Source organism: Herpailurus yagouaroundi, unplaced genomic scaffold (assembly GCF_014898765.1).
Source record: "Herpailurus yagouaroundi ecotype Mexico unplaced genomic scaffold, PumYag 215, whole genome shotgun sequence".
NCBI lineage: Eukaryota > Metazoa > Chordata > Mammalia > Carnivora > Felidae > Herpailurus > Herpailurus yagouaroundi.
The window spans coordinates 4,279,879-4,301,806 of NW_024412446.1; the positions used below are offsets into that span (position 1 = coordinate 4,279,879).

The 21,928-nt window shown below is 44.4% G+C and overlaps 1 protein-coding gene across 1 annotated transcript in view; it reads right to left on the minus strand.

Annotated features, from left to right (window-relative positions):
* Positions 1–3,519: 3,519 nt before the first annotated feature.
* Positions 3,520–21,928, minus strand: part of PSMD11 (proteasome 26S subunit, non-ATPase 11) — a 30,297-nt gene continuing 11,888 nt past the window's right edge. The window contains exons 4-14 of the mRNA XM_040455231.1: positions 19,149–19,220; positions 18,718–18,775; positions 16,122–16,316; positions 10,785–10,929; positions 9,981–10,041; positions 8,009–8,071; positions 6,415–6,540; positions 5,923–5,958; positions 5,615–5,666; positions 5,174–5,316; positions 3,520–5,055 (exon numbers count right to left, since the gene is read on the minus strand). Of these exons, the coding sequence (XP_040311165.1) occupies positions 5,174–5,316; positions 5,615–5,666; positions 5,923–5,958; positions 6,415–6,540; positions 8,009–8,071; positions 9,981–10,041; positions 10,785–10,929; positions 16,122–16,316; positions 18,718–18,775; positions 19,149–19,220 (951 nt within the window). The 3' untranslated portion in view covers positions 3,520–5,055. The remainder of the gene's footprint in view (positions 5,056–5,173; positions 5,317–5,614; positions 5,667–5,922; positions 5,959–6,414; positions 6,541–8,008; positions 8,072–9,980; positions 10,042–10,784; positions 10,930–16,121; positions 16,317–18,717; positions 18,776–19,148; positions 19,221–21,928) is intronic.

Sequence of the window (21,928 nt, forward strand, 5' to 3'; positions counted from 1 at the left end):
TTGTTCCCGCCGCGGCGCCCGCAGCCGCGGGCCGCGGGGGCGCTCTCGGCCGCGTCCCCGCCCTGGCGACGCGCGGCCCGCCCGGACTGAGGTTGCCGCACGAGAAGCCATCCACAGAGGCTGGCCGGGACTCCGAGATCCCTTTTTCCATTAACATCCTCGCCACCCGGGAAAGATGCTGGGGCGCCGGGGGAGGAGAAGCCTTTGCTGAAGCCACTCGCATCCCGATGGGCTGTCCCATCGACTTTCGTGCCTCCCCCTCCGGGTCCTCTGTTCCCGCACTCCAGGTAAATGCCCCGGGCCTAGAGGTAAATAGAAATCCAGGCCAAAGAGGCGTAGGTAGGCGTTCCGGGTTGGTCCGCAAATACCGCCTGGCTTTCCCACACCAATAGGGCTCTGAGAGCCCCTGGGTCGTCCGCTGCCCCAGAGACGGGCCAGTCCTTCACAGATGTGACCTCGACGTTTCCACTGGCCCTCTTACCAGTTCTAGTAAAGCTGAAGCAACCGTTTTTCCAACCAGCCTCTGATCCTCTGATTTAACTGGTTTTCATGCAAAACATGTATCATTTGAAGATCTGGCACCAGTAAAATTGTAAAATTCTGACTCGACTAAGAACAATTCCTCTCACAGACAAGAATTCAGATCCTTCACAAGAATCATTCATTTGTTTTTCTTTTAGTTTTGTTCTGTAAATTGATTTAGAGTTGACCACAAACCAGAGAAACAGAAGCTCCAACCCGTATCTTAATCCAGATTATCACCTCTGGACCAAAAGATAAGGAAGTGGTAATCCAGATTAGACTACCCAATTCCCTGGCCACTTCACACGAGGCTGTCAACCTGTGCCAGCTCTGCCAGTTCTGCCTACTGCCCTACACAGAACAATGCTGCTATCGAGTCAGAAAGCGCTAGAATTTGTGTATGTACTACCCAGCGATTTCTCTGTCAATAGTGGCAATTGAAAGCTTTAGGGACTTTGGTGACCGTAGAATGGAAAATGCATTGTTCTGTACCCAGAGGGCTACTTCTGAAACCTCCACAGCAGCTGTCATCTTAACTTAGATGAAAGCAGGCCCTTAGCTCGCTGCGCCCCTCCCTCCACATGTTCCTCGGTGTACAACCTCTGCCTGCTTTGAAAATGGAATGATCCTCAACCCTCCTTCCCTATAGTAAGGAGCTTGAAGAGGTAATCTCCTCCAGGCCCCCTGGGCCAATTACTCTCTTTTCTCTCTCTAAGGCTAAGCCTTTCTCCCACCAGCCCCAGGTGGAGAGGCCCAGAGGCCCAGCCTTTGTCCATATTGCCTCTCAGGGTCGCCTTCAGATTCTGGTGTTGAGCAAAGGTTAAATGCTTTCCATTTCACAAAACGGGCCTAGATTTCGAAGCCTGTAATCCTCCCCTTAGAACTATCTGGACCCACCCTGTTCCCTGTACCTACAAATTTCACTTCTAGCTATTCCAGTTCATGGCAGACAGCACCAAGGTCCACTTTACCCCATTTCAGTTTCCCAAACCTAAGAAGCATGCACTTGCCTGGGCCTTTTCCAATCTGACCACACTCTGGTATCTTCTCTTCTTGCCTTTGTTCAGCCAGCCTTCCCTAGCACTTTCAAAAAGAGCTCTTTGCATTACTACCTCAATCTCCTCACGTGTCAAAGGCAAAGCCATGTTTGCAGCACAGCATGAATGAAACGTGCACTGCCAGCCCGCTTGCTACTGTGACTGAGGAAAGAGGCTGACCAGAAGTCCTATCCACCTGGCCATGCCCACTGTTTCAAGGTACCCACCGTCACCACCACCACCCCAAGCCCCCATCACAGCTCCAATTGCAAGGCAAGGAAGAAAGGTCAATATTCTGCCACAAATGGCAGAATCAAGGCCCCAGAACGCAGACCCGGCTGAACGAAGCAGAGCTGTTTTCTTCCCAGTCTTCTTCAGAGAAGAGCTCCAAACCCCATCAATCAGCCTACTTATCCTATAGCCTGCCTCTAGCTTCTAGAAGGGCCAGCCTCCTTGTTATCTATGCCATTAGCCTTATGCTATAGCTGGCATTCCTGTGTATCATCAGAGAATCCCGTCCTCTGCATGGCCCCATTCCCATACTACCCCAAGAAGGAGAGGCCAAGGCCCCAGCCAGCTACCTTCCAGAAAGGGCTCCAGATAAAGCAAGGCTAAGCCCTGGCTTCTGAGGAAGCCATGCTTTGTTCCTTCAGGGATCACAGAGCAGCATCTAGTGGCCCTTCTGGGCAGCACAGATTACATAACTAGCACTCAGCAGTGTTCCAGAGCCAAGCGCCTCAGCCTCTGCTCCCAACACCAGCACTGTCTCATTAGCACACAAGAAAGCCTTGGCACTGATGCACGCTGGTGCCAGCAAGGGTCCCTAGATGAGGAAGCCTGGCCCAGGCCAGCCCATGGGCCACCGGCCCCTCTCAGCTGTGTCCAGACCCAGCCTCCTGGAGGCCAGGGAGGGAAAGCAGTCCCAGAGGTCTAGAGCAGCACAGTCCAAAACAGTGTAACGTGAGCCACAAAAGCAAGCCACATAGATAAAATTGAGTATTTTCTAGTAGCCACATTAAAAAAATAAGAAAAAAAAAAGAAACAGGTGGGTTTTAATAATATATTTTATTTAACCCATGATGCTCAAAATATTTCAACATCTATATTAAAAAGTTGAGCTATTTTACATTTTTTGTTTCATACCAAGTCTTCGAAGTCCGGTTTGTGTTTACACTTGCAACGCATCACACTTCGAATTACCCACATCTCAAAGGCTCAACAGCCACATGAGGCTAGTGGCTACACAGTGGACAGCACGGGTCTAGAGGAGGTCATCAGACCCACAAAGGGAGCAGAGGAAAGGGCTGCTGCCGACTGAGCTCCTCGGGGCTGCCCTAGGCTTGGGAAACCCTCCCTCTTCTCCAGCTCTAGGGCTGACTGGATCCCTTTGGAAGATCTCTTAAAGTCCCTTAGTGAAGCAAAATCCTCCCACAAGTGAAACTACAAAGAGACTATACAAAACTAAAACAGAATGAGAGTGGTTTGGACTGAAGTAAACTGGCGGCCAGAGCGCACACCTCTCTCCTGTCAGCCTCAGAGCCCCTCAGACCACCACTCCCGGGGTCTGAGGGGCTGTGTGAAAAATCATACGGCTTTTCCAAAAGATTCCAACTAGAAGCACAACCACAACTGAATGTCAGGACTCCCCAGGCACTTGCATGACTTCATATAACCCTCACACCACAATTACCTACCACGGAAGCGGCAGAGGATTACAACCCAAACCGTGTCCTCACTGGACCGTGTTGCCTTGGAAAAATTGGAAGGATACCTGCACACCACTTCCCGCCTCTGACCTCACCGACAACTTTCTTACCCGAAGCCCTCCACTTCACCCTGGGTCCAAAGGTCTCCCATGAAGCAAATGAGATACCAGAGCTTTGGCCAGTCTAGAAGGCTACACAGAGCTGTGTGGACTTGATCAGAAGCCCTCCAGCACTCAAGAAAGGACACTTTTTGAAAAAAAAAAATTGTTTTTATTGGAACTCATCTGAACATCAGATATACCTGGTGTTGGTTAGCAAGAACCGTTTGTACATTTGATATTGATGGTGCCAAAACCAAAACAGTGACTGGACATGACGGGGAAAGATGTTGAGAACAAAAAACCTGATTTTGGAGAGGAAAGTAAAAGCCAGTCAGATTCAGTGAGGATGCAAAACCTGGTACAACAAAATCCTTTTACAAAATATAAATTTATTACGAAAACCTGGAAGGATCATCTGAGAAAGGGAAAGAAAAAGGAGGCCAGCGGGAATGAGGCATGAGGGGAGGAGGAGAGGAGAAGACAAAGAGATGAGAGGAAGAAAACAGAGCTGAGCACGACGGAGGTACAGAAGCTTACCTGCCCAAACGGCATGAAAGCCTTGCTACGTGATCTCATCATAAAACAAAGCATGCGGAAATACAATGCTCTACCTCCCATCCGTTCGATTTCTAAGAGGTAAATAAAGAAGCTCCCTGGGAGGGGGACATGAGGTTGCTCGAAAACCCAACAACGAAAATTTTAAAAAACCAAAAACGAAAACAAAAACACCAAAAGCCCCACACCCCACAGTCGCATTTCCAATGTTCACTTGTTAAAAAAAGACTAAATCCATCTGACAGCAGGAGGAGGAGGGGGACAGGGAGAGAAGCTGATGGATTTCAGACAGCCTGACTCCCCTGGAGGAAAGGAGGGAGGGAGAGAGACATGTGACGGTCTCCTGGTTGAGAGGAAAAGAGAAGGGACGGAAAAGAGCAGAGAAGGGCAATTAAAACACTGACGTCTAATCTAGTTTACTGTGTTAAAAAGAGCCACATGCTCAGCAGGCCCCCTGAGGGCCCACACTGCTCCCGCGTGGCCCTGGTGGACACTAGCTCCTGGCCGCGTCCCCACTCCTCCACAGGTCGGCGCGAGCTGTGCGGGTGCGGCTGCGGCGGGACCTCCGGCCGGTGTGCTGGAGCCACTGTCGGGGGGGAGGACGGGAGACAGGCCACGTGGCAGGGGAAGAACACCGAAACGCCGCATTTCAAATAAAAAAGAAAATAGCAGTCTATACACAGTTGTTTGTTTTGGTTCAGTACAAACAGAATAAAAAGTCGTTGCTTTGATGGTCAGGCAAACACCCAATTCTGAAGAGGAGGAGAGCTGACGCCCAGCAGGTGGATGAGGAGCCCCAGTGGTTGGCGGAGGGCCTGGCTTTGCGGCCCTCTCCCAGGAGGCAGAGAGCACAGCTTTAGGTAGTGTAAGCCTTTTTCCTTTTATTTAGAATAACCTTTTTTTTTTCTTTTTCTTTTTTTTTTTAAGCAATTTCCCCACTCCCAAGTCGGGCCAGTAAAGATTACATGAAAACTGGCACACCTATTGGCTGGAATACAGATGCACCAAATGAGGATTTAAAAACTTTCCGAGCGAAAAGTAGAACAAAAAGAAAAAAGAATCTCCTAGCATTTTCCCCAAAGGTTTCACTCTCCCGCCACACACACTCTCCAAAGGACCGCTACAGATCCAACTCTGCAAGAGAAGACAGAGCAGTGTCAATCGGGGAAGCTGCGAGGCCACCAGGAGGCTTTCAGTCTCGACAGGCAGAAGACAGCGCTGCCCGGGCCTGGGTCCCGGAGCCAGCACTCACCTATGTCAGTTTCTTGGCTTTGTTGTAGAGGGAATCCACTACTTTACTCATGTTCTGAATTGTTTCCAGAGCAGCTTCATAAGTTTTATCTACTGGGGGTTCATCGAAAATAATCAAGACACCCTCCCCCTGGTCCAAGATCCCTGCAGGAAACACAAGGGCAACCCAGGTAAAAGAACGGATTAGACACAAAAGCACTTGAGAAGCAGCCCGCTCCCTAGCTGCCTCCCTTTCTCCAGAAAGGAGGAGAACCAGAAAGCATCTCCATGTTCCATGTGCACATGTCTATTACACATTCTCTTATGGGGATAAGAGGGGCAAGGATCCCAGGGAGCCACCAGGTGAAACAAATGGAACATCTCCTTTCAAGATAAACAAGAGCGTGATGCCTCATCCGCATCCCCACCACCAGCAGCCCCCTCGCCTATATGACTTACTCACCATGAAATTTCTTGTCAAGAATCATCTGTGATAATTTCCTTTCCACGTCGGCCTAAAATCAAAGCACATGATGAAAGGGACTGGTATCCACTAGTCGAAGGTCACACGGGCATGAAAGTTTTGTATAAAAGGGCAAATGGATCGAAAACAAAACGGCAACAATGCAACTCGAGCTCTGAGCTCATGGTCTCCTTACCACATGAAGAAGCTTGAGGACCTTCCAACCAGGCCCATCCAGTGTAAATGCCAGCACCTCCATGTGCCCCTCTCCCCGTCCCCACCCCCAAGACAAGCTCAGGACTGCTTACCTTGGAGAGTTTGATGAGGCTAGATATGTGTTCAATCTAAAAGAAAAGGCAGAGAGACAGCGACACCGAGAGTCATGCTTCTGCCTCTAACATGGAGGTAGAGTGGGGGTGGGATTGCTGTGTCTCCTGAAACCTGGCCCAGCGTCTCTCTGGGACGGACTGTCTCTGGTCATGCTTAGGTCTCTCGTGCTCTGTCCGTCTGCCTGCCTCTCATTGCCAGACAACACACACTCCTACCCCACATGCCCCTACAGGAGTATCTACCACAGGCACGGTGACTACAGAAGCAAGGAGGGGACTGCTCTCAGATTACAAGCAGAGGCCATCTCCCCGGCCTCCACCCCACAGCACCTCCACATGAAAAGCTCAAGCCTCTAGCCCTCCAGACACAGCCCTGGAAGCAAGTTCCTATTGTGGATAGGTGTGGGAAGGGAGGGAGCTAGAGAGAACGCTTAGCCAGAGAAGAACCAGGGTCCCACGCAGGGTCCTTACCTGAACTCGGGAAAAAGGCTCAATGACCCGGATCAGATTCTGTTCCAGCAAGTTGTCATACAACTTGGCCAAGTGTGTACTGATGATTGGGTCATCCCGGAGCTCTGCCCGGTAATCTGTCAGGGCCTGCCAAGAGAGCCGGTCACAGAGATTGGCACACAGAAGCACCTGAAAGGCACACTACTCCTAGCTTCCTAAGTCGTCTGCTGGACTTTGTAAATCCATGGTTGACTGAAGTTATGGAGGATCTGAGATGAAAGACCAGTTATGACAGAAAGTAGAAGAAAAGAAACATCAAAAACTAAAAGACGGAGCCCCTTCTCGGCACCATCTTTCCATAGGAAAGTCTCACGTTGACAGCTCAAACCACGTAAGCCCCAAGAACAGCTCAGCTTGAAAGCCAGATCAACTATACAAGCAGTTCTCAAGATGTATCCACAGAGTGAATAGGGTCTCCGTGAAAAAAAAGGAAAAAAGTTTTTTGAGGTAAATAACGGGAAATGCATTCCACAACTGGCTCGTGGAGTTTTACAAGAACATCAGCATACAGTTCTGCAGTTAACAGAAACCAAAGCATCTAATTTTGTTTAGCCCTAGGGTTTCCCAGACCCTTTTCCCAAGGAACACCTACTAACAGAAGTGTCCCATCAAACATCCCAAACTTTAAAATAAAATGATCTATTTTGTTTATTCATGAATGTAATTTATCTACCCTGAGAAATGGTCTCAATATCCAGCCTCATGCCAGCTGTGCTATAAGGTGTTAAGCAAGCAAATCATGACAAGTAAGGAAGTGAATGAAACCAGCAAGAAAGCTCTGCAAAGATGATGAATCTTGGGGGACACCCACAGCCAAATGGTCTAGCCTCTGTCCACACTACGTTTTTCTTCCTAGATCTAGGTTTGTTTTTATTAGGTTGGTCAATATACTCAGACTAAGAGAAGAGAGGCTCAGAAGAGAACAGATAAGTCTCACACTACTGCTCAGGCAAGTTCTCCCTTTTCAAACCTTCACTAACAATGAGTGGAAGGCAGAGGAGACAAAGACGGCCTGAAGAGTGAACTGAGGAAGTGTGTTCCAGTCCACTAGCATACATCAAGACTTCTCCTTTGCCGACAGACGAGAAGCAGAGCTGACATTTCTGGAGCTGAAGGAAACCCTGAGACCGTGGAATGTGGAACAAGTGCCAAGCCTGGCATCGAACCCTGACATGTGAGCTGTGGGGCTTCGGGCCTTCTCGCTGAACCCCAGCTCCCTCAACTATAAAATGCAGGTAAGAGGTTGTTGTGAAAAATTAAGTAGAAAAGGATGACAGAAACAAATGTTTGAAACTGAAAATTACTATATATAAATGAGGTATTACAACTCAACAAGTTTCATTGTACAAAAGTGCTCAACTCTTTCCAGGTTTTGATACTGTACTATAATTAAGATGTAACCATTGGGGAAACTAGGTGAATGGTACATGGGATCACTGTGTACTATCTTTGAAACTTCTTGTGAAACTATTATTTACAAACAAAAAGGTTTTTTTAAGTATGTAAATGCCCCTCTCCTCCACCCAATTCCCTACCAACCCGATACCATGCTTACCTTTTCAAAATCTGCCAGTGATCTGTTCTTGCTAGCCTGAGCCACACATTTTAATGCTTCTGTCTAAGAGTAAAGAGAAAAGCAGTGAAAGTGATCTATTCTGCACTCAGACCTCATCCACTAAATGTCATAAGCAGTACACTATGTCCAAACAACTTTTGGATGCAAGGAAGAACCTGCCCCACCATTGTTTTTCAGAGGCCTGGGAAGAAAAGCTAGAAAATGACCAGAGAACTATGATCTCTTTACCCCTCCTCCAAGGCTCTTTATGCCCAAGCCCCCAGACTCTTTTTGCCCTTAGACCTGATCATACCTGTGCTTCATCAACTCTCATTCTCCCAGGTTTGGTACAGAGCACGAGCCAAGGTCTATTTTCATTAGGGCTGAGACACCAGAATTCTACATATTACACTCAATGTTAAAATGCCACAGAGGCATGAAGGTACAATCAGTGGCTGAGAGCAACTTCTAACCTGGTTAATAAAAGGCACTTCACCAAGCTATCAAGTCTCCACTCAGCAAGACATCTACAATCTTTCTGGGAGACTGTTCTGACTCCTGCTTGAAAGTGGTCATCAAGGTACAAAGGACCAGAAGGACCTCCTCTCGTACCAGCCTATGCACTTATATAAGGACGCTATGTGTTACACAGCAGACTTTGTTTTGTTTTTTTGTTTGTTTTTTTTTCTAAATTTTTTTTTTCAATGTTTATTTATTTTTGGGACAGAGAGAAACAGAGCATGAATGGGGGAGGGGCAGAGAGAGAGGGAGACACAGAATCGGAAACAGGCTCCAGGCTCTGAGCCATCAGCCCAGAGCCTGACACGGGGCTCGAACTCCTGGACCGCGAGACCGTGACCTGGCTGAAGTCGGACGCTTAACCGACTGCGCCACCCAGGCGCCCCTACACAGCAGACTTTGAAATGGTGCAAAACTAATCATTAGTCTGTCTCAGCATTTATGCCAGACAGAACAGATGTCACAATTAGAAACGCCTGGAAATGAGAGTCAGATAACCCAAGTTCAAAGTCTGGCTCCACCATTTACTACTTACCTGACCCTGTCCTGGACACTTGAGACCTCTCTTAGCCCATTTCCTGAACTCTAGTTCCATACAGGCAATGAGTCCTTCAATGTAGTAATAACGACTATTCCTGTGGTCAAAACTACGAGGGGATCTGAAACTTTTTTGGATGAAAAGCCATTTAGGACCACTTGTAGAGAAGGACAGTTTCTTCCATCTGTTAGGGCCATTCCTCCAAGGACATAATAAGATTGTTAATGGGTCTATTGTTCAGAGACAACTGCATTTGAAATCCAGAAAGATTACTTTTACTTGACTAGTGATAATCAAGCAAAGTACAAAGAAGGGATGGTCCAGACTTCTGAGACCACCTTTACACAGGTCATACTCATACCTACTCAGGCACAAAAGGGGCTCCTCCTGACTATCAAAGGCCTCTTGCACCACACACACTGAGGACATGAATTGGAAAGGTACTGAGCAACACTTGGATGAGCCATCAAAACCTAGTTTCTGCACCAAGCACTTCAACCTCCCTAAAGCACATGTGCACCAGACCTTGCCAGGCTCCAGATTCTTGGAGAACCCAAGATTTCATAGTCTGCACATATTAAGTTAACAAATCAGGCTCAAGATAGATAAAATTTTTGGTCAAAGCAAAATGCAACCTAACTTGTGCAAATGCTATGGTTCAGTTCTTATAACTCCCTCCAACCACCTGATGTCCATAAGAGCACCAAGCACAGACTCTCCAGGCCAAGAATTTAACAGTACAGGAAACACACTGCATGGCCTTAAGGGAAAGGGGTGGCAGGGGGCGAGGGGGGATCACGTGGAGAATATAGAATGGAGACCTGAAGAGCACTGGTCTCACTGTGCATCATGACTGACAATGTGCTGGCCTCAGAGTGAGTAGAGGATCAGAACTGCAGTCAAAGTATTCCCTACCTGCCTCCCTGCATACCGAAGCGCAAGTTTCCCGCTCACCAAAGCCTGGACATCTTCTGGGCTAGAAAAAAAAAGACAAACTCGGTCAACTGCTCCAGGATGTTAGGCTTCTAAGTATAGGTTGAGGCAAATTTGTCTCAGAATTCCACGGAGAAGACCGCCCATAGAGGTTAACAGTCCCCACACCCAAACCCACAGGCCCCTCACCTCACAGAAGGCAGGCTTTCTTCACTCTCTGCCTAAGCCCAGCACTTGAGAGCAGAAAAACTCCAGCATTAAAAAGAAAGCAGCACTGAACGTCCCAAAAGTCGTAGACCCAACAGACAGAATAATGTCGGTCAATATCTCATTACTCCCAAAGGAATGCTGATAAATTCTGTAGAATTCCTTATGAAAAGATCTGTCATACTTGCTGTTATCCCCTTACTCAAACCTCTCCCTAACCTCTTCCTTAACCCACCCCCATTCTGGGTGGCCCACCTGGCCAGTGCTGGACTGTAAGCTAATTTCCAGGCCCACTGTCTGGTGCTCAGCAACTCTCTGGTCATAATAATTGCAGGATGATGAGAACACTCTAAGAGAGTCTGGAAAGGAGATTTCTAAAATCTGTCTCCCTGATTCTCAAAGATAGCAAGGAAATGTGCTCTGGAACACCTTCAATCCCCCCACTCTATGTCAACCAGCCCCAGAGGTGGCCACTTCTGCTTCTGTAACCAGCCCAACTCCCTGTGCAAGCCATCTGTATGGCCAAAAACTGAGGTGAAGAACTTGAGTTCTCATACCCCCAAGTTAATGTGTACCTACGTGTTGAGCATAATTTTGCACAGCAACATGTACTTCAGAGATGTGATGGCCTTGGGGCTATCGATGGAATCATAACCCTCAAATGCCTCATAGAAATATGAGTATGCAGTTTTCCAATCCTTCTCCTCTGCTGCATGGATAATACCTGGGCATTAAAAAGAAAGGAGTAAGAACCATATGAAATAATAGAACCATCAAAGATCAGAGCTGGGAAGGGCCTCAGAAATCTATCCCAACCCCATCTACTTAGTGATGAGGTCAGGAAGGGATAAAGGGCCTGCCCTAAAGTCAATGCCGGCTAGTGGCAGAGCTGGGATTAGACCTAGTTCTTTAGTCACCAAGTTCAATGTCATCTTGACAATATAAATTCCAAAGGAGTTAGAGACCCTACTCAAAGGGGATCCTAAAAACCTTTAAAAAGCAGGGGCAGGCGGGGAACGCTAACATCCTTCCCCAGGCTTCCCATCACCACCATGGTTCTGCTATCTTCTGAAGCCACTAGAAAAGGCCACGTTTAGCCTCCAATAGGTCAGGAAGTTCAACCAAATATCCTGGACTGCCTGAATGACTTGTTTTGGTAACATGTCTTTAAGACAGCTTGCCTAAGCTTGACATTTTTATATGTAAGCTGCCCTCATAAGAAAAAAGAAATCCAATCTCTTATACTCTCATTTCAGATACTTGTCATTTACAGGTGTGCTTTTGCCTAGATGCAATCAATATACAGACTTCATATAATGCTAGACATATGAACTTAATTTAACTGGACATGGTTAAGCAGTACTTCCTTCGGCTGATAGACTACAGTTTAAATAATTCTCTATCATTTAGAAGTTGGAAGGGCACCTGGATGGCTCAGTCAGTTAAGTGTCCGACTTTAGCTCAGGTTGTGACCTCATGGTTTGTGGGTTCATCGGGCTCTGCACTGACAAGCTCAGAGCCTGCAGTCTGTTTTGGATTCTATGTCTCCCTCTCTCTCTGCCCCTCCCCTGCCAGTGCTCTCTTTCTTTCAAAAATAAAAAATAAACCTGAAAAAAAAAAAAAAAAAAGCTGGGTTGTTCCCAACAAGGCTAACTTTGATTGAACTTGCTATTACTTGCAACCTACACTATCACTTGGGATAACATGAAATTTAGTTTTTTCTAGTTTGGGAAGCATCTAAGCCCTCAGAGTCTGTATTAGTTCTAACTCCACTTCAGCCTTTATGAGGTTACAGACCTCAGCCCCATTTGTTTATTACCACAGTGCTTCCCAACATTCTTAACATCAAGACACAGAGAAAGTATTCAGCACCTTGAAATAAAAGGATAAAAACTACTTACACGTGACCCAAGGGAACAATGTTTCAGCACATTTTATTTATTTGTTTGTTTATTTACTTATTTATTTGAGAGAGGGTGCAAGTGAGCTAGGGGCAGAAAGGGAGAGAGAGAATCCCACAAGGGGGAGGGAGAGGGAGGGAGGGAGGGAGGGAGGGAAGAGATGGAGATTGAGATAGAGAGAGAGAGAGAGAGAGAGAGAGAGAGAGAGAGAGAGAAGTGGGGATCACCCAAGGCAGGGCTCAAGCTCACCCAATGCGGGGCCCGAACTCACAAACTGTGAGATCATGACCTGAGCCAAAGCCAGATGTTTAACTGACTGAGCTACCCAGGTGTCCCGTGTTTCAGCACATTTTAAACCCACCTACCATATACTTGCATGCCTGTACACCATCTGGGAACTTGTGACTTAATAACCATTTACTGAGTATATGTGCCACACCCCAGTACTTTTAAAATACTCTACCCAAGAAACCTCTCATTTTGAGGCTAAAGGAATCACCCTTCTTCTCTACTGTTCTAAACTAAAGGGAGCTGGAGAAAATCCACCCTTCTCTGTAGCCAAGGAGAGCGCCCTCAAGAATGTCCAGCAAACTATTAACACTGCTAAACTAGATTAGACAAATCCCCATTTCCCACACCTCCTGGTCCTGAGCTAGAAGAGAACAGACCAGACCCACAGTAAGACTAGTTTAAAAAAAGAAAAAGAAAAGGTAAAATAAGGGCCAAGAACTGGTATACTGCTTTCCCAAATACAGTAATAAATAGGGCCCACATTAGGACTCCAAGCAACATGGCTATTATAGGTTTATCTATTTATTTATTTAAAGAGAACATTTTTTGAGAGAGAGAAAGTACGCACGTGAGCATGGAGAGGGGGCAGGCAGAGCGAGAGAGGGAGGGAGAGGGAGGGAGGAAGAGAGATAAGGAGGGAGGAGAGAGAGAGAGGGAGGGGGGAGGGGGCGAGAGACAGAGAGAGAATGAATGAATGAATGAATGAATGAATGAATGAATGAATGAATGAATTGTAAGCAGGCTCCACACCCAGCACAGAGCCTGACTTGGGGCTCAACCTCACAACCATGAGATCACGACCTGAGCCGAAATCAAGAATTGGTCCTTTAACCGACTGAGCCACCCAGATCCCCCAGGAGGTTTATTATTTAAAAAACAAAACGGGGCACGTGGGTGGCTCAGTCAGTTGAGTGTCTGACTTCAGCTCAGGTCATGATCTCACAGTTTCGTGAGATCGAGCCCCGCCTCCAGTGCTGACAGCTCAGAGCGTGGAACCTGCCTCAGATTCTGTGTCGTCTCCTCTCTCTGCCCCTCCCCTGCTCACGCTGTCTCTCAATAATAAATAAACGTTAAAAAACAATTTTTTTAAAAAACAACACAGCAACAAAAAAACTGAGACTGTCACTCATTCAACACAAATATTAATGCCTACTATGTGCCAGGAACTGATATAATTACTACAGAGAAAATATGAAGAAAAGGCCCTCATGAAGCTCACAGTCACACAGTGGGAAAGATGGTCACCAAAACAGAAACAAGACTAGCACCATGCACAAAAGAATAGAGCTTTGATAGGGAAGTCCAAAAGAAAAGAAAGCACAACTGGATCTGGAAGGGTGCACAGGAGTCTGCCAAGGGGATAGATGAGAAGGGGGAATTTCCAGGCAAAGAAGACAAAACACACAAAGGCACAAAAGGAGGAACACATGAAGTTATCTGGTAACTGATGAAAAGATGCTTTCCTTTAGCTTGCCATGTTAAAGTAAAATGTAGCCTGGGAATAATAGGAAACCACTGGAGAATTTCAAATGAAGGAGTTACATGATCAGATTTGTGTTTGAGAAAAATGACTTTGGGGTCAGTAGTGGATTGGGAGAAGTAATCAGCAACGGTTACATCAGCAAAACATTGCTCCAATGCCCCAGACCTTTATTAGCACAGTGACTGTAGGATGGGGAAGGAGGAGGCAGGTTTGGAGACAAACTAAACCTGATCTAGCAACTGACTAGATATGAAGGGTGAAGAGAAAAAGGAGTCAAAATTAACCCAAAGACAGTAGCTTGAGAAACATTAAACCAATAATGATACTACTCACTTGAACAGGACAAAAAGGTTGAGAGAGGAGTTAGATAATAATTTTGCTTTTTGACATGTTGAGACTGAGACGCCTGAGACATTTAGGTATGTATGTCCATTATGCAGCTGGAAATCTGGACCTGGAATTTAGGAGAGAGGGAAGCTACTGAAGGTCTAGGTGAAGAGACCACTGGTGGCATGCAGCAGCGAAAGCCACAGGTGAGTATAAGATTTGAGACAGGAAACAGAACAGGAAGAGAAAGAAGCTAAGAAACACATTGAGAAACACCCACACTTAAAAGTCACAAGGAAGAGGAAACAGCAAAGTGTGACCAAAGAGAGTCAGTCAAGGGAGGAGAACCAAGAAGACACTGATGTCAAAGAAGACTAGAGTGTTCAATAGGGTCAACTTCCCCCCAAAAGGAGAGGTTATAAGGAAGTTATTGACTTCTTTCAAGGAGTCAGTAAAGGAAGGATACTTTTTCAGCTTTTTCAAGAAACTTGACAGAAAAAAAGACAGCAATTTAGAAAGGAGAAAGGCCTATGCTTTTGTAGCTGGGGCAGTTCAAGGACTAACAGGAAGATCCAAGGGGAGAAGAAAGACTGAAGACTCAGAATGAACAGAAGGACAGGTAAAAGAATCAGTGACAGAAATTCTGGAGAGGAATGAGAAGAGGGTTCATGTACACAGGGCCTCCATTTCCTCTGAGATATCAGATGCAAATTCATCTCCTGCCCATGAAGGAGGGCATAAGGAAAGAGGAGCAGCTTAAAGCAAGTGCCAATACTGGTGAAAGCTAGGTGCTGTGGTAAGAGCTCACGTTCATCATCCCATTTAATCCTCACCACGATCCTATGAGAAGGTACGACTATTATCACCATTTTACAGATGAGCTACAGATAAATAACTTGCCCAAAGCCACACAGCTAGAAACTGACAGAACCCCAATTTCAACCTAGGAAAGGTAGTTTGTAGAGCTTCTGCTCTTAACCTCTGAATGATAAAACATATCATGTGATATTCACAATACCTGATAAGCAAGTAGGACAGGTATTCTTTCACTTATACAATTATAAACAAAGATTGCAGAGGTAACACCAGGACTTCAAACTAGTAGTCTTTTTTTTTTTTTTTTTTTTTTTTTTACTGCTTATTTATTTTCAGAGGGGGGATGGGGGGAGTATGTACAGGGGGAGAGAGACAGAATCCCAAGCAGGCCCTACACTGTCAGCAAAGAGCCCAACTCAGGGGCTCAAACTCACGAACCGTAAGATCATGACCTGAGCTGAAATCAAGAGTCAGATGGTTAACCGACTGAGCCACCCAGGCGCCCCTAAACTAGTCTTCCGCCTCCAATTCCAGTGCTCTTTCAATAATGATGATAAACTAGAATAAAAGCTGCTAGCTACAAGAAAAAGCATTCTCCTGCCAATCCATGGTCTCTTAGCCCCAATATTCACACACTCCATCAGAAAGGTATCCACTACACTCAACTGCAATTGGGGGTAGTAGGGGAGGCATTCCTTTAGCCCTGATCTGAGGCCCTATGCAGAAGTCCAACATGCTTTACCAAGGTCGCCAAGTGACAAGAGACTTGGGTTAGTCTAATTCTGAAGAGAAGTGCTACCACCCTAAATGAGTGACTAAGGTGGAAGTTAAGGGAGCTTTTTAAACTTGTGAGACCATTCTAGGCTCTTGGCTATAACCATCATGTCGCCTGGACCACCACAGATAACCATGTTCTTAATATATTTTAGGCAGTTAACAGCAAGTTAATAGGAGGGAATGTATCCTTCTAATTGGTTTCTCTGAGAAGCCTGAGTAGAATCAGCCAATTACATTCTCCATCCCCATGGCCCCCATTCCTCCCCACTGTAAGATAAGATGAACTTTAAGAAAACATGCCATGAGTAGCTAGGGTGTTACCTGATTGCATATCCAATGTGGCCTGCAATTTAGGGGGGCAGTAGATAGCATTTGCTGTAGTTCGAGCAGAGGTTAAGGCAGCTCGGGCTTTCGGCAGGTTGCTCAGGGCATGGTATGTTTTGCTTTCTAAAAGCTGTACTTCCACCAAAAGGGCTTTGTCATCCATCTTTTTCAACTCCCGCAGCAGCTGAGAACCTGGAGCAGGAAAAAATATATACCCCTTTGTTAGCCATAATCTTAATACCTTAATACTGTAACGCCTCACTCTCCCACCCTCATAAGAACACTCAGGATAAAGAAACTGGCCTGAACTCAGAGAGGTAGTCTATTTGCAAGAATTAATTTTTTTTACTTATGTGCTATTTTCTCTTCCAAAAGAGAAACACAGACCTCTTTGAAGTTTTCTACATACTAAAGACAACATTAGGGCCAAAAATCCTATAAGCTTACTCAGAAGATCTGAATACAGTGAGAATCTCCACCCAGAACATGCTGAAACTAGTTATTCAGTTCAGACAGCCACCTGGTCTCATTCTCTTCCTGTCTAGCAATCATAATACTACATAAGAAACGCCAGGCACTAAGATTGGAGGGGGAAGGAAAGAGTTCTGGATATGCCACTGTTCTCCAAATACACCTTCTTCTCATCTCAGATGAGAAAATCAAATCCAAATAGACTTGCATCATATATACAAATTAACTCAAAATAAATCAAAGACCTGAACATAAGAGCTAAACCCATAAAACACAGGAGTAAATCTTTGTGATCTGGGATTAGGCAATGATTTCTTAGGTATGATACTGAAAGTGTAAGCAACAAAAGAAAAAACAAATGGGACTTTAAATTAAAATGTGCTTCTGGGGCGTGCCTAGGTGGCTCAGTCAGTTAAGCATCCAACGTCGGCTCAGGTCATGATCTCACAGCTGGTGAGTTTGAGCCCTACGTTGGGCTCTGCTGACAACTCAAGAGCCTGGAGCTGCTTCAGATTCTGTCTCTGTCTTTCTCTGCCCCTCCCCCGCTCACGTACTGTCTGGCTCTCTAATACAAATAAACATCTAAAAACAAATTTTTTTTAATGTGCTTCAAAGGACACTATTCAAGAAAGTAAAAAAGCATCCCATAAAATAGGGGGGAAAATTTTGCAAACCACGTATCTGGTAAGGGACCTGTATCTAGAGTGAACAATAAAATGACAACCAACCCAATTAAAAAACAAGCAAAGGATTGAATAAACATTTCTCCAAAGACATACAAATGGCCAATAAGTACATGAAAAGATTCTCAACATCATTAGTCATCAGGGAAATGCAAATCAAAACCACAATGAGATACCAATTGCACCCCCCACGAAGATGGCTAAAATAAAAAAGACAATAAATAAATAAAACGTGGCATAACCACACAATGGATATTCAGCAATAAAAACGAATAAAGTACTGATATATGCTACAGCATGGACGAACCTTAAAAATATGCCAAGTGAAAGACCATATACTACAAGATTCTATTTATAAGAAATGTCCAGAACAGGAATATCCATAGGGGCACAAAGTAGATTCATGCTTGCCTGGTGGGGGGTGGGGAACAATGGGAAGTGATAACTAATGGGTACATGGGTACAAGGTTTCTTTCTGGGGTGATGAAAATGTTCTGAAATCACATTGTGGAATGATTGGACAACTGTGAATATACTGTATTCGGGTAAATTCAGTGGTAAAAAAACAATGAATTGTACACTTTTAAAAGGGTGAATTTGGGGACACCTGGGTGGCTCAGCTGGTTAAGTGTCTGACTCTGGATTTCGACTCAGGTCACGACCTCACAGTTCACGAGATCAAGCCCCATGTCAGTATATTCATATTCTCTCTCCCTTCCTCGCTCGCTCGCTCTCTCCCCCTCCCCGCCCCTCCCCTGCTCACGCATGTGTGCGCTCTCTCTCAAAATAAACTTTATTAAATAAATAAAAGGGTGAATTTTATGGTCTATGAATTACATCTCAATAAAACTGTTGTTTTTTTAATGCTACTATTTGAATCATATGAAATCCCATTTTGCTGGATAAAAACTTAATACTGGCAATTTTTTCAACTTTAATAGAGAACCATAATCTTTCATCTGGGGAAAATAGCCCAGATCTACCCACTAATTTAAAAAAAAGAAAAAAGAAAAAAAAGAAAGAAAGAAAAAAAAAAAAAAAAAAGCAGCAGGCAAAGACTCCAGGGTGTTTAAAGGCCACAAAGGGAAAGCCTTTAGTCGGACCACTCTAGCTGCCATATACATTTGCACCAGTTAACTTCTTGGGCTTTAAAAGAGATTTTAAATATAATTATAAACAAGTATAGTAAATGTAATAGTCAAACACTTGCAGTTTGATCCTTTTGGTTTCTAAATCTGACAGACTAACTCTGGGTAGTTATTCACAACTTCCAAAGGCATTTTTCCATGACAGGTTCAGTAAATGTAAGCCACTTTAAATCCTTCTTAGAAGTAAACAGAACATAAGTTGTTAGTATATAACTAGTAAGAGTGGCCAGGTTCAGAATACATTTATTTAGCCAGCTAGGATGCCTTATTACTTTCTACCAGCTTACTTACCCAAATGCAATGCTTCCTGGTACCTCTTGGTATCAAAGTACAAAGACACCAGTCTTGCCTAGGAAAGAGAAAAGGCATTGACTGACAGAAAGAAAGAAAAAGGCCAAAGAAAGAAATCAAAGATTGACAGTCACAGAACTGTTACTGTTGAATACACAAGTCCTGGAGAGAGCACCAAATCCAGCCCATTATCTCCTACCATGGCCAGTGATTGTTAACTTTACTGTGCTACTGCTTACTCTTCTGAGCCAAACAGCAGGTCTATCTCAAAACTGCCACCAGAGTATTCTCCTGAGTGGGATTACTATCAATAACCTTTGGCTGCCTGGATAATACAAAATTACTGAAAATACTTTTGATCAGAATGGTGTTAATTACATTCACAGTCTAATACCCAAAGACCTGAAATCAGTACTAGTGTAGGCACATACCTCCAAAGCTTGGCGTAAGAAAGTTCTTTTCTCTGATTTGGCCCATTCGATGCACTCTAAACACAACTCGACCTGCAATGAAGAGACAGTACGTGCAACATTATGTCCTCACATTCTTCCCACAGACCTTGCTTTGGAGAACAACTTTAATTCCCTCCTTATATATTACCCATGTTGCTCTGTTTAATGTCACAGGGGACATGACTTGATCCACAGTATCTCAAAGTGTAATGGTTATATCATAATGGAGAATCAACTTCGTTTTTTACACACAAAGTATTTTTGTGCTTAGATTGTGTTCTTTTGGAAAAGAGCTTCCTTTTTAAGATTCCTCTCCTACCTTCCCAAAAGGAACCCAGAACTTCCAACATATATAGCCCTGGAATATAGATTTCTACAATGGATGAGAAATCTTTAAAGCAGAAACTTCTGCAAATAGTAACAGTAATGTGTTAATACGAACCCACTGGTAATAAAGGGGAGAAATTCTCAGACTAAGCACAAATGCCTTGTTCCTAACACTTGCTTATATGACTCTAAAGGCCCTTTCCAATACTAAGAAGTGCAACCAACCGATTCATCATCACAATACAATACACTTAGCACATACTAAACAGAGTAAAAAAAAAAAAAAAAAAAAAACTAGAATTAGCCTAGCACTTAAAAGGACTTTAAAGCTTTATTTAATGGTATGCTTTGGGAGCACATGGCTGGCTCAGTCAGCAGAACATGTGACTCCTGATCTCAGGGACGTGAGTTTGAGTCTCATAATGGGTACAGAGCCTGCTTTTAAAAAAATGAATAAAAATAAATAAAGGTGCTTTGAACCCCCAGTTCTATCTGCCATCCAAACAGTGATATAACATGCAAAGTAACTGATTTAAAGGAGTGTTGTCGCTAGATGGTCTACGTGCCATCAGGCATCTGTGACATCTTAGCTTTGAGAAAGTACATATTAACTACTTATATCACTTATATACATATTAAGATCTTATATCACTTCCGTTGAGGCAAGTTTTGTTATTAAGATTCCTAATGAAAGCATAAGATAAAAAGAAACTGAACTTTCTAGAGAACTAATTGCTAATACAACAAGTCTTTAAATCCAAAGTTCTCTTAAGAGGTGTGTAAGGAAGGAAAAGGAAAGGAACATAATCCAGATTGACAGATCATCTGCCTTTAGATCCTAAATTCCAAGCTCAGTGAAGAAACAGATATTACATGGTATTTAGCGGACTCACCACCATAAGAGTCACTGGAACCTTTACAATTCACTGAGGCCCCCTGGTGGCTACTTAATCTCCAGCACTAAATTCAACCGACCTAATAAAAATTCTACAAAAACTAAAATAAAAGCAAGCCAACCACAATTTCAGTGTTCTGCATTATGTTCTGAAAAGCCAACCTCAAAGTCAGATCAGTTCATAATGTGAATGGAACTGAAAATACTTTGCTGAATGTGTTTAACAATGAAAATACAAGAGTCCTTAGTTCTGTAAGTCTTGGGAGGGCTAAGAAATGCTTACCATGCCAGTTTTACACAGGGAGCTTTTTCAGAGAACACAAAAATGGACACCGAGGCTCCTGATTCAGTAGTCTCGAACAGAACCTGGCCACTTGGATGTAGACCTCCAGTTAAGAAACACTGAATTCTACTCCAGCATCTCACCTGTCCCCATTTCCCTGACAGTCCAGATGTCAAGTGACTCGCTCAAGGTCACGTAACAGCTACTGGGATCAGAACTTGACCCTATCTCCAGTGCTCTTGTTCAGGTCAGTACTGGTATTTCTCCTAAAGCAGGGACTTTTTTGCAAACTGAACTGAGATCTGTTACCCATTACAGGTGTGCATATTCTGCACTATCTAGGACTGTAATTGGTGACACCAGCGCCTCAAATTAAGTAAAAATTTTAAAGGCCATTGGCCTTGCTACACAACTTTTGTTTGAGGCTTTGTGCCTTGTTAATGCTGACAATGACTGATAAAGGGGATAAGAATGTATGAAAAGCCCATGTTTCTAGAGGAAGCCCTTATTTGAGTACTAAACCTTGATGTGGTCGAAATCAGACATTTAAGTTTTCGTTTTTTTTAAGTTTATTTATTTATTTTGAGAGATGGGGGGGGGACAGAGAAAGGGAGAAATGGAGAAAGGGAGAAAGGGAGAATCCTAAGCAGTCTCCACTCAAGGTCGGTGCGCAGAGCCCAATGTGGGGCTTGAACTCACAAAAACGTGAGATCATGACCTGAGCCGAAATCAAGAGTCAGGCTCTGACTCCCCGGGCTCCCATTCAGACATTTAAGTATTTTTAAAATGACTTTACTAACTAAATCCTTATGGGAGAAAAATTACTACTATTCCAAGTCTGAAGTCCTCTAGCATGAACTCCTTTCCACTGAAATAACTGTTTCAATAACAGGATTCAATATAAGGTTTCTTAAAATGTACTATTGTGGTTTCAGTTGGATAGACTATACCAAAAAATGGCTTTCCATAGTCAATTACCTAGAGATCTCTGAAAGGTAAAGTTAATTTTGAAATTTCAGTTTACAGGGGTGCCTGGGTGGCTCAGTCGGTTAAGCATCTGACTCTTGATTTCAGCTCAGGTCACGATCTCACAGTTCATGAGTTCGAGCACCTACATCAAGCTCTGTGCTGACAGTGCAGAGCCTGCTTGGGATACTCTCTCTCTCCCCTCTCTCTGCCCCTCCCCTGCTCAAGTGTGCACACACACGCACTCTTTCTTTGTCTCAAAATAAATAAATAAATTGTAAAATAAAA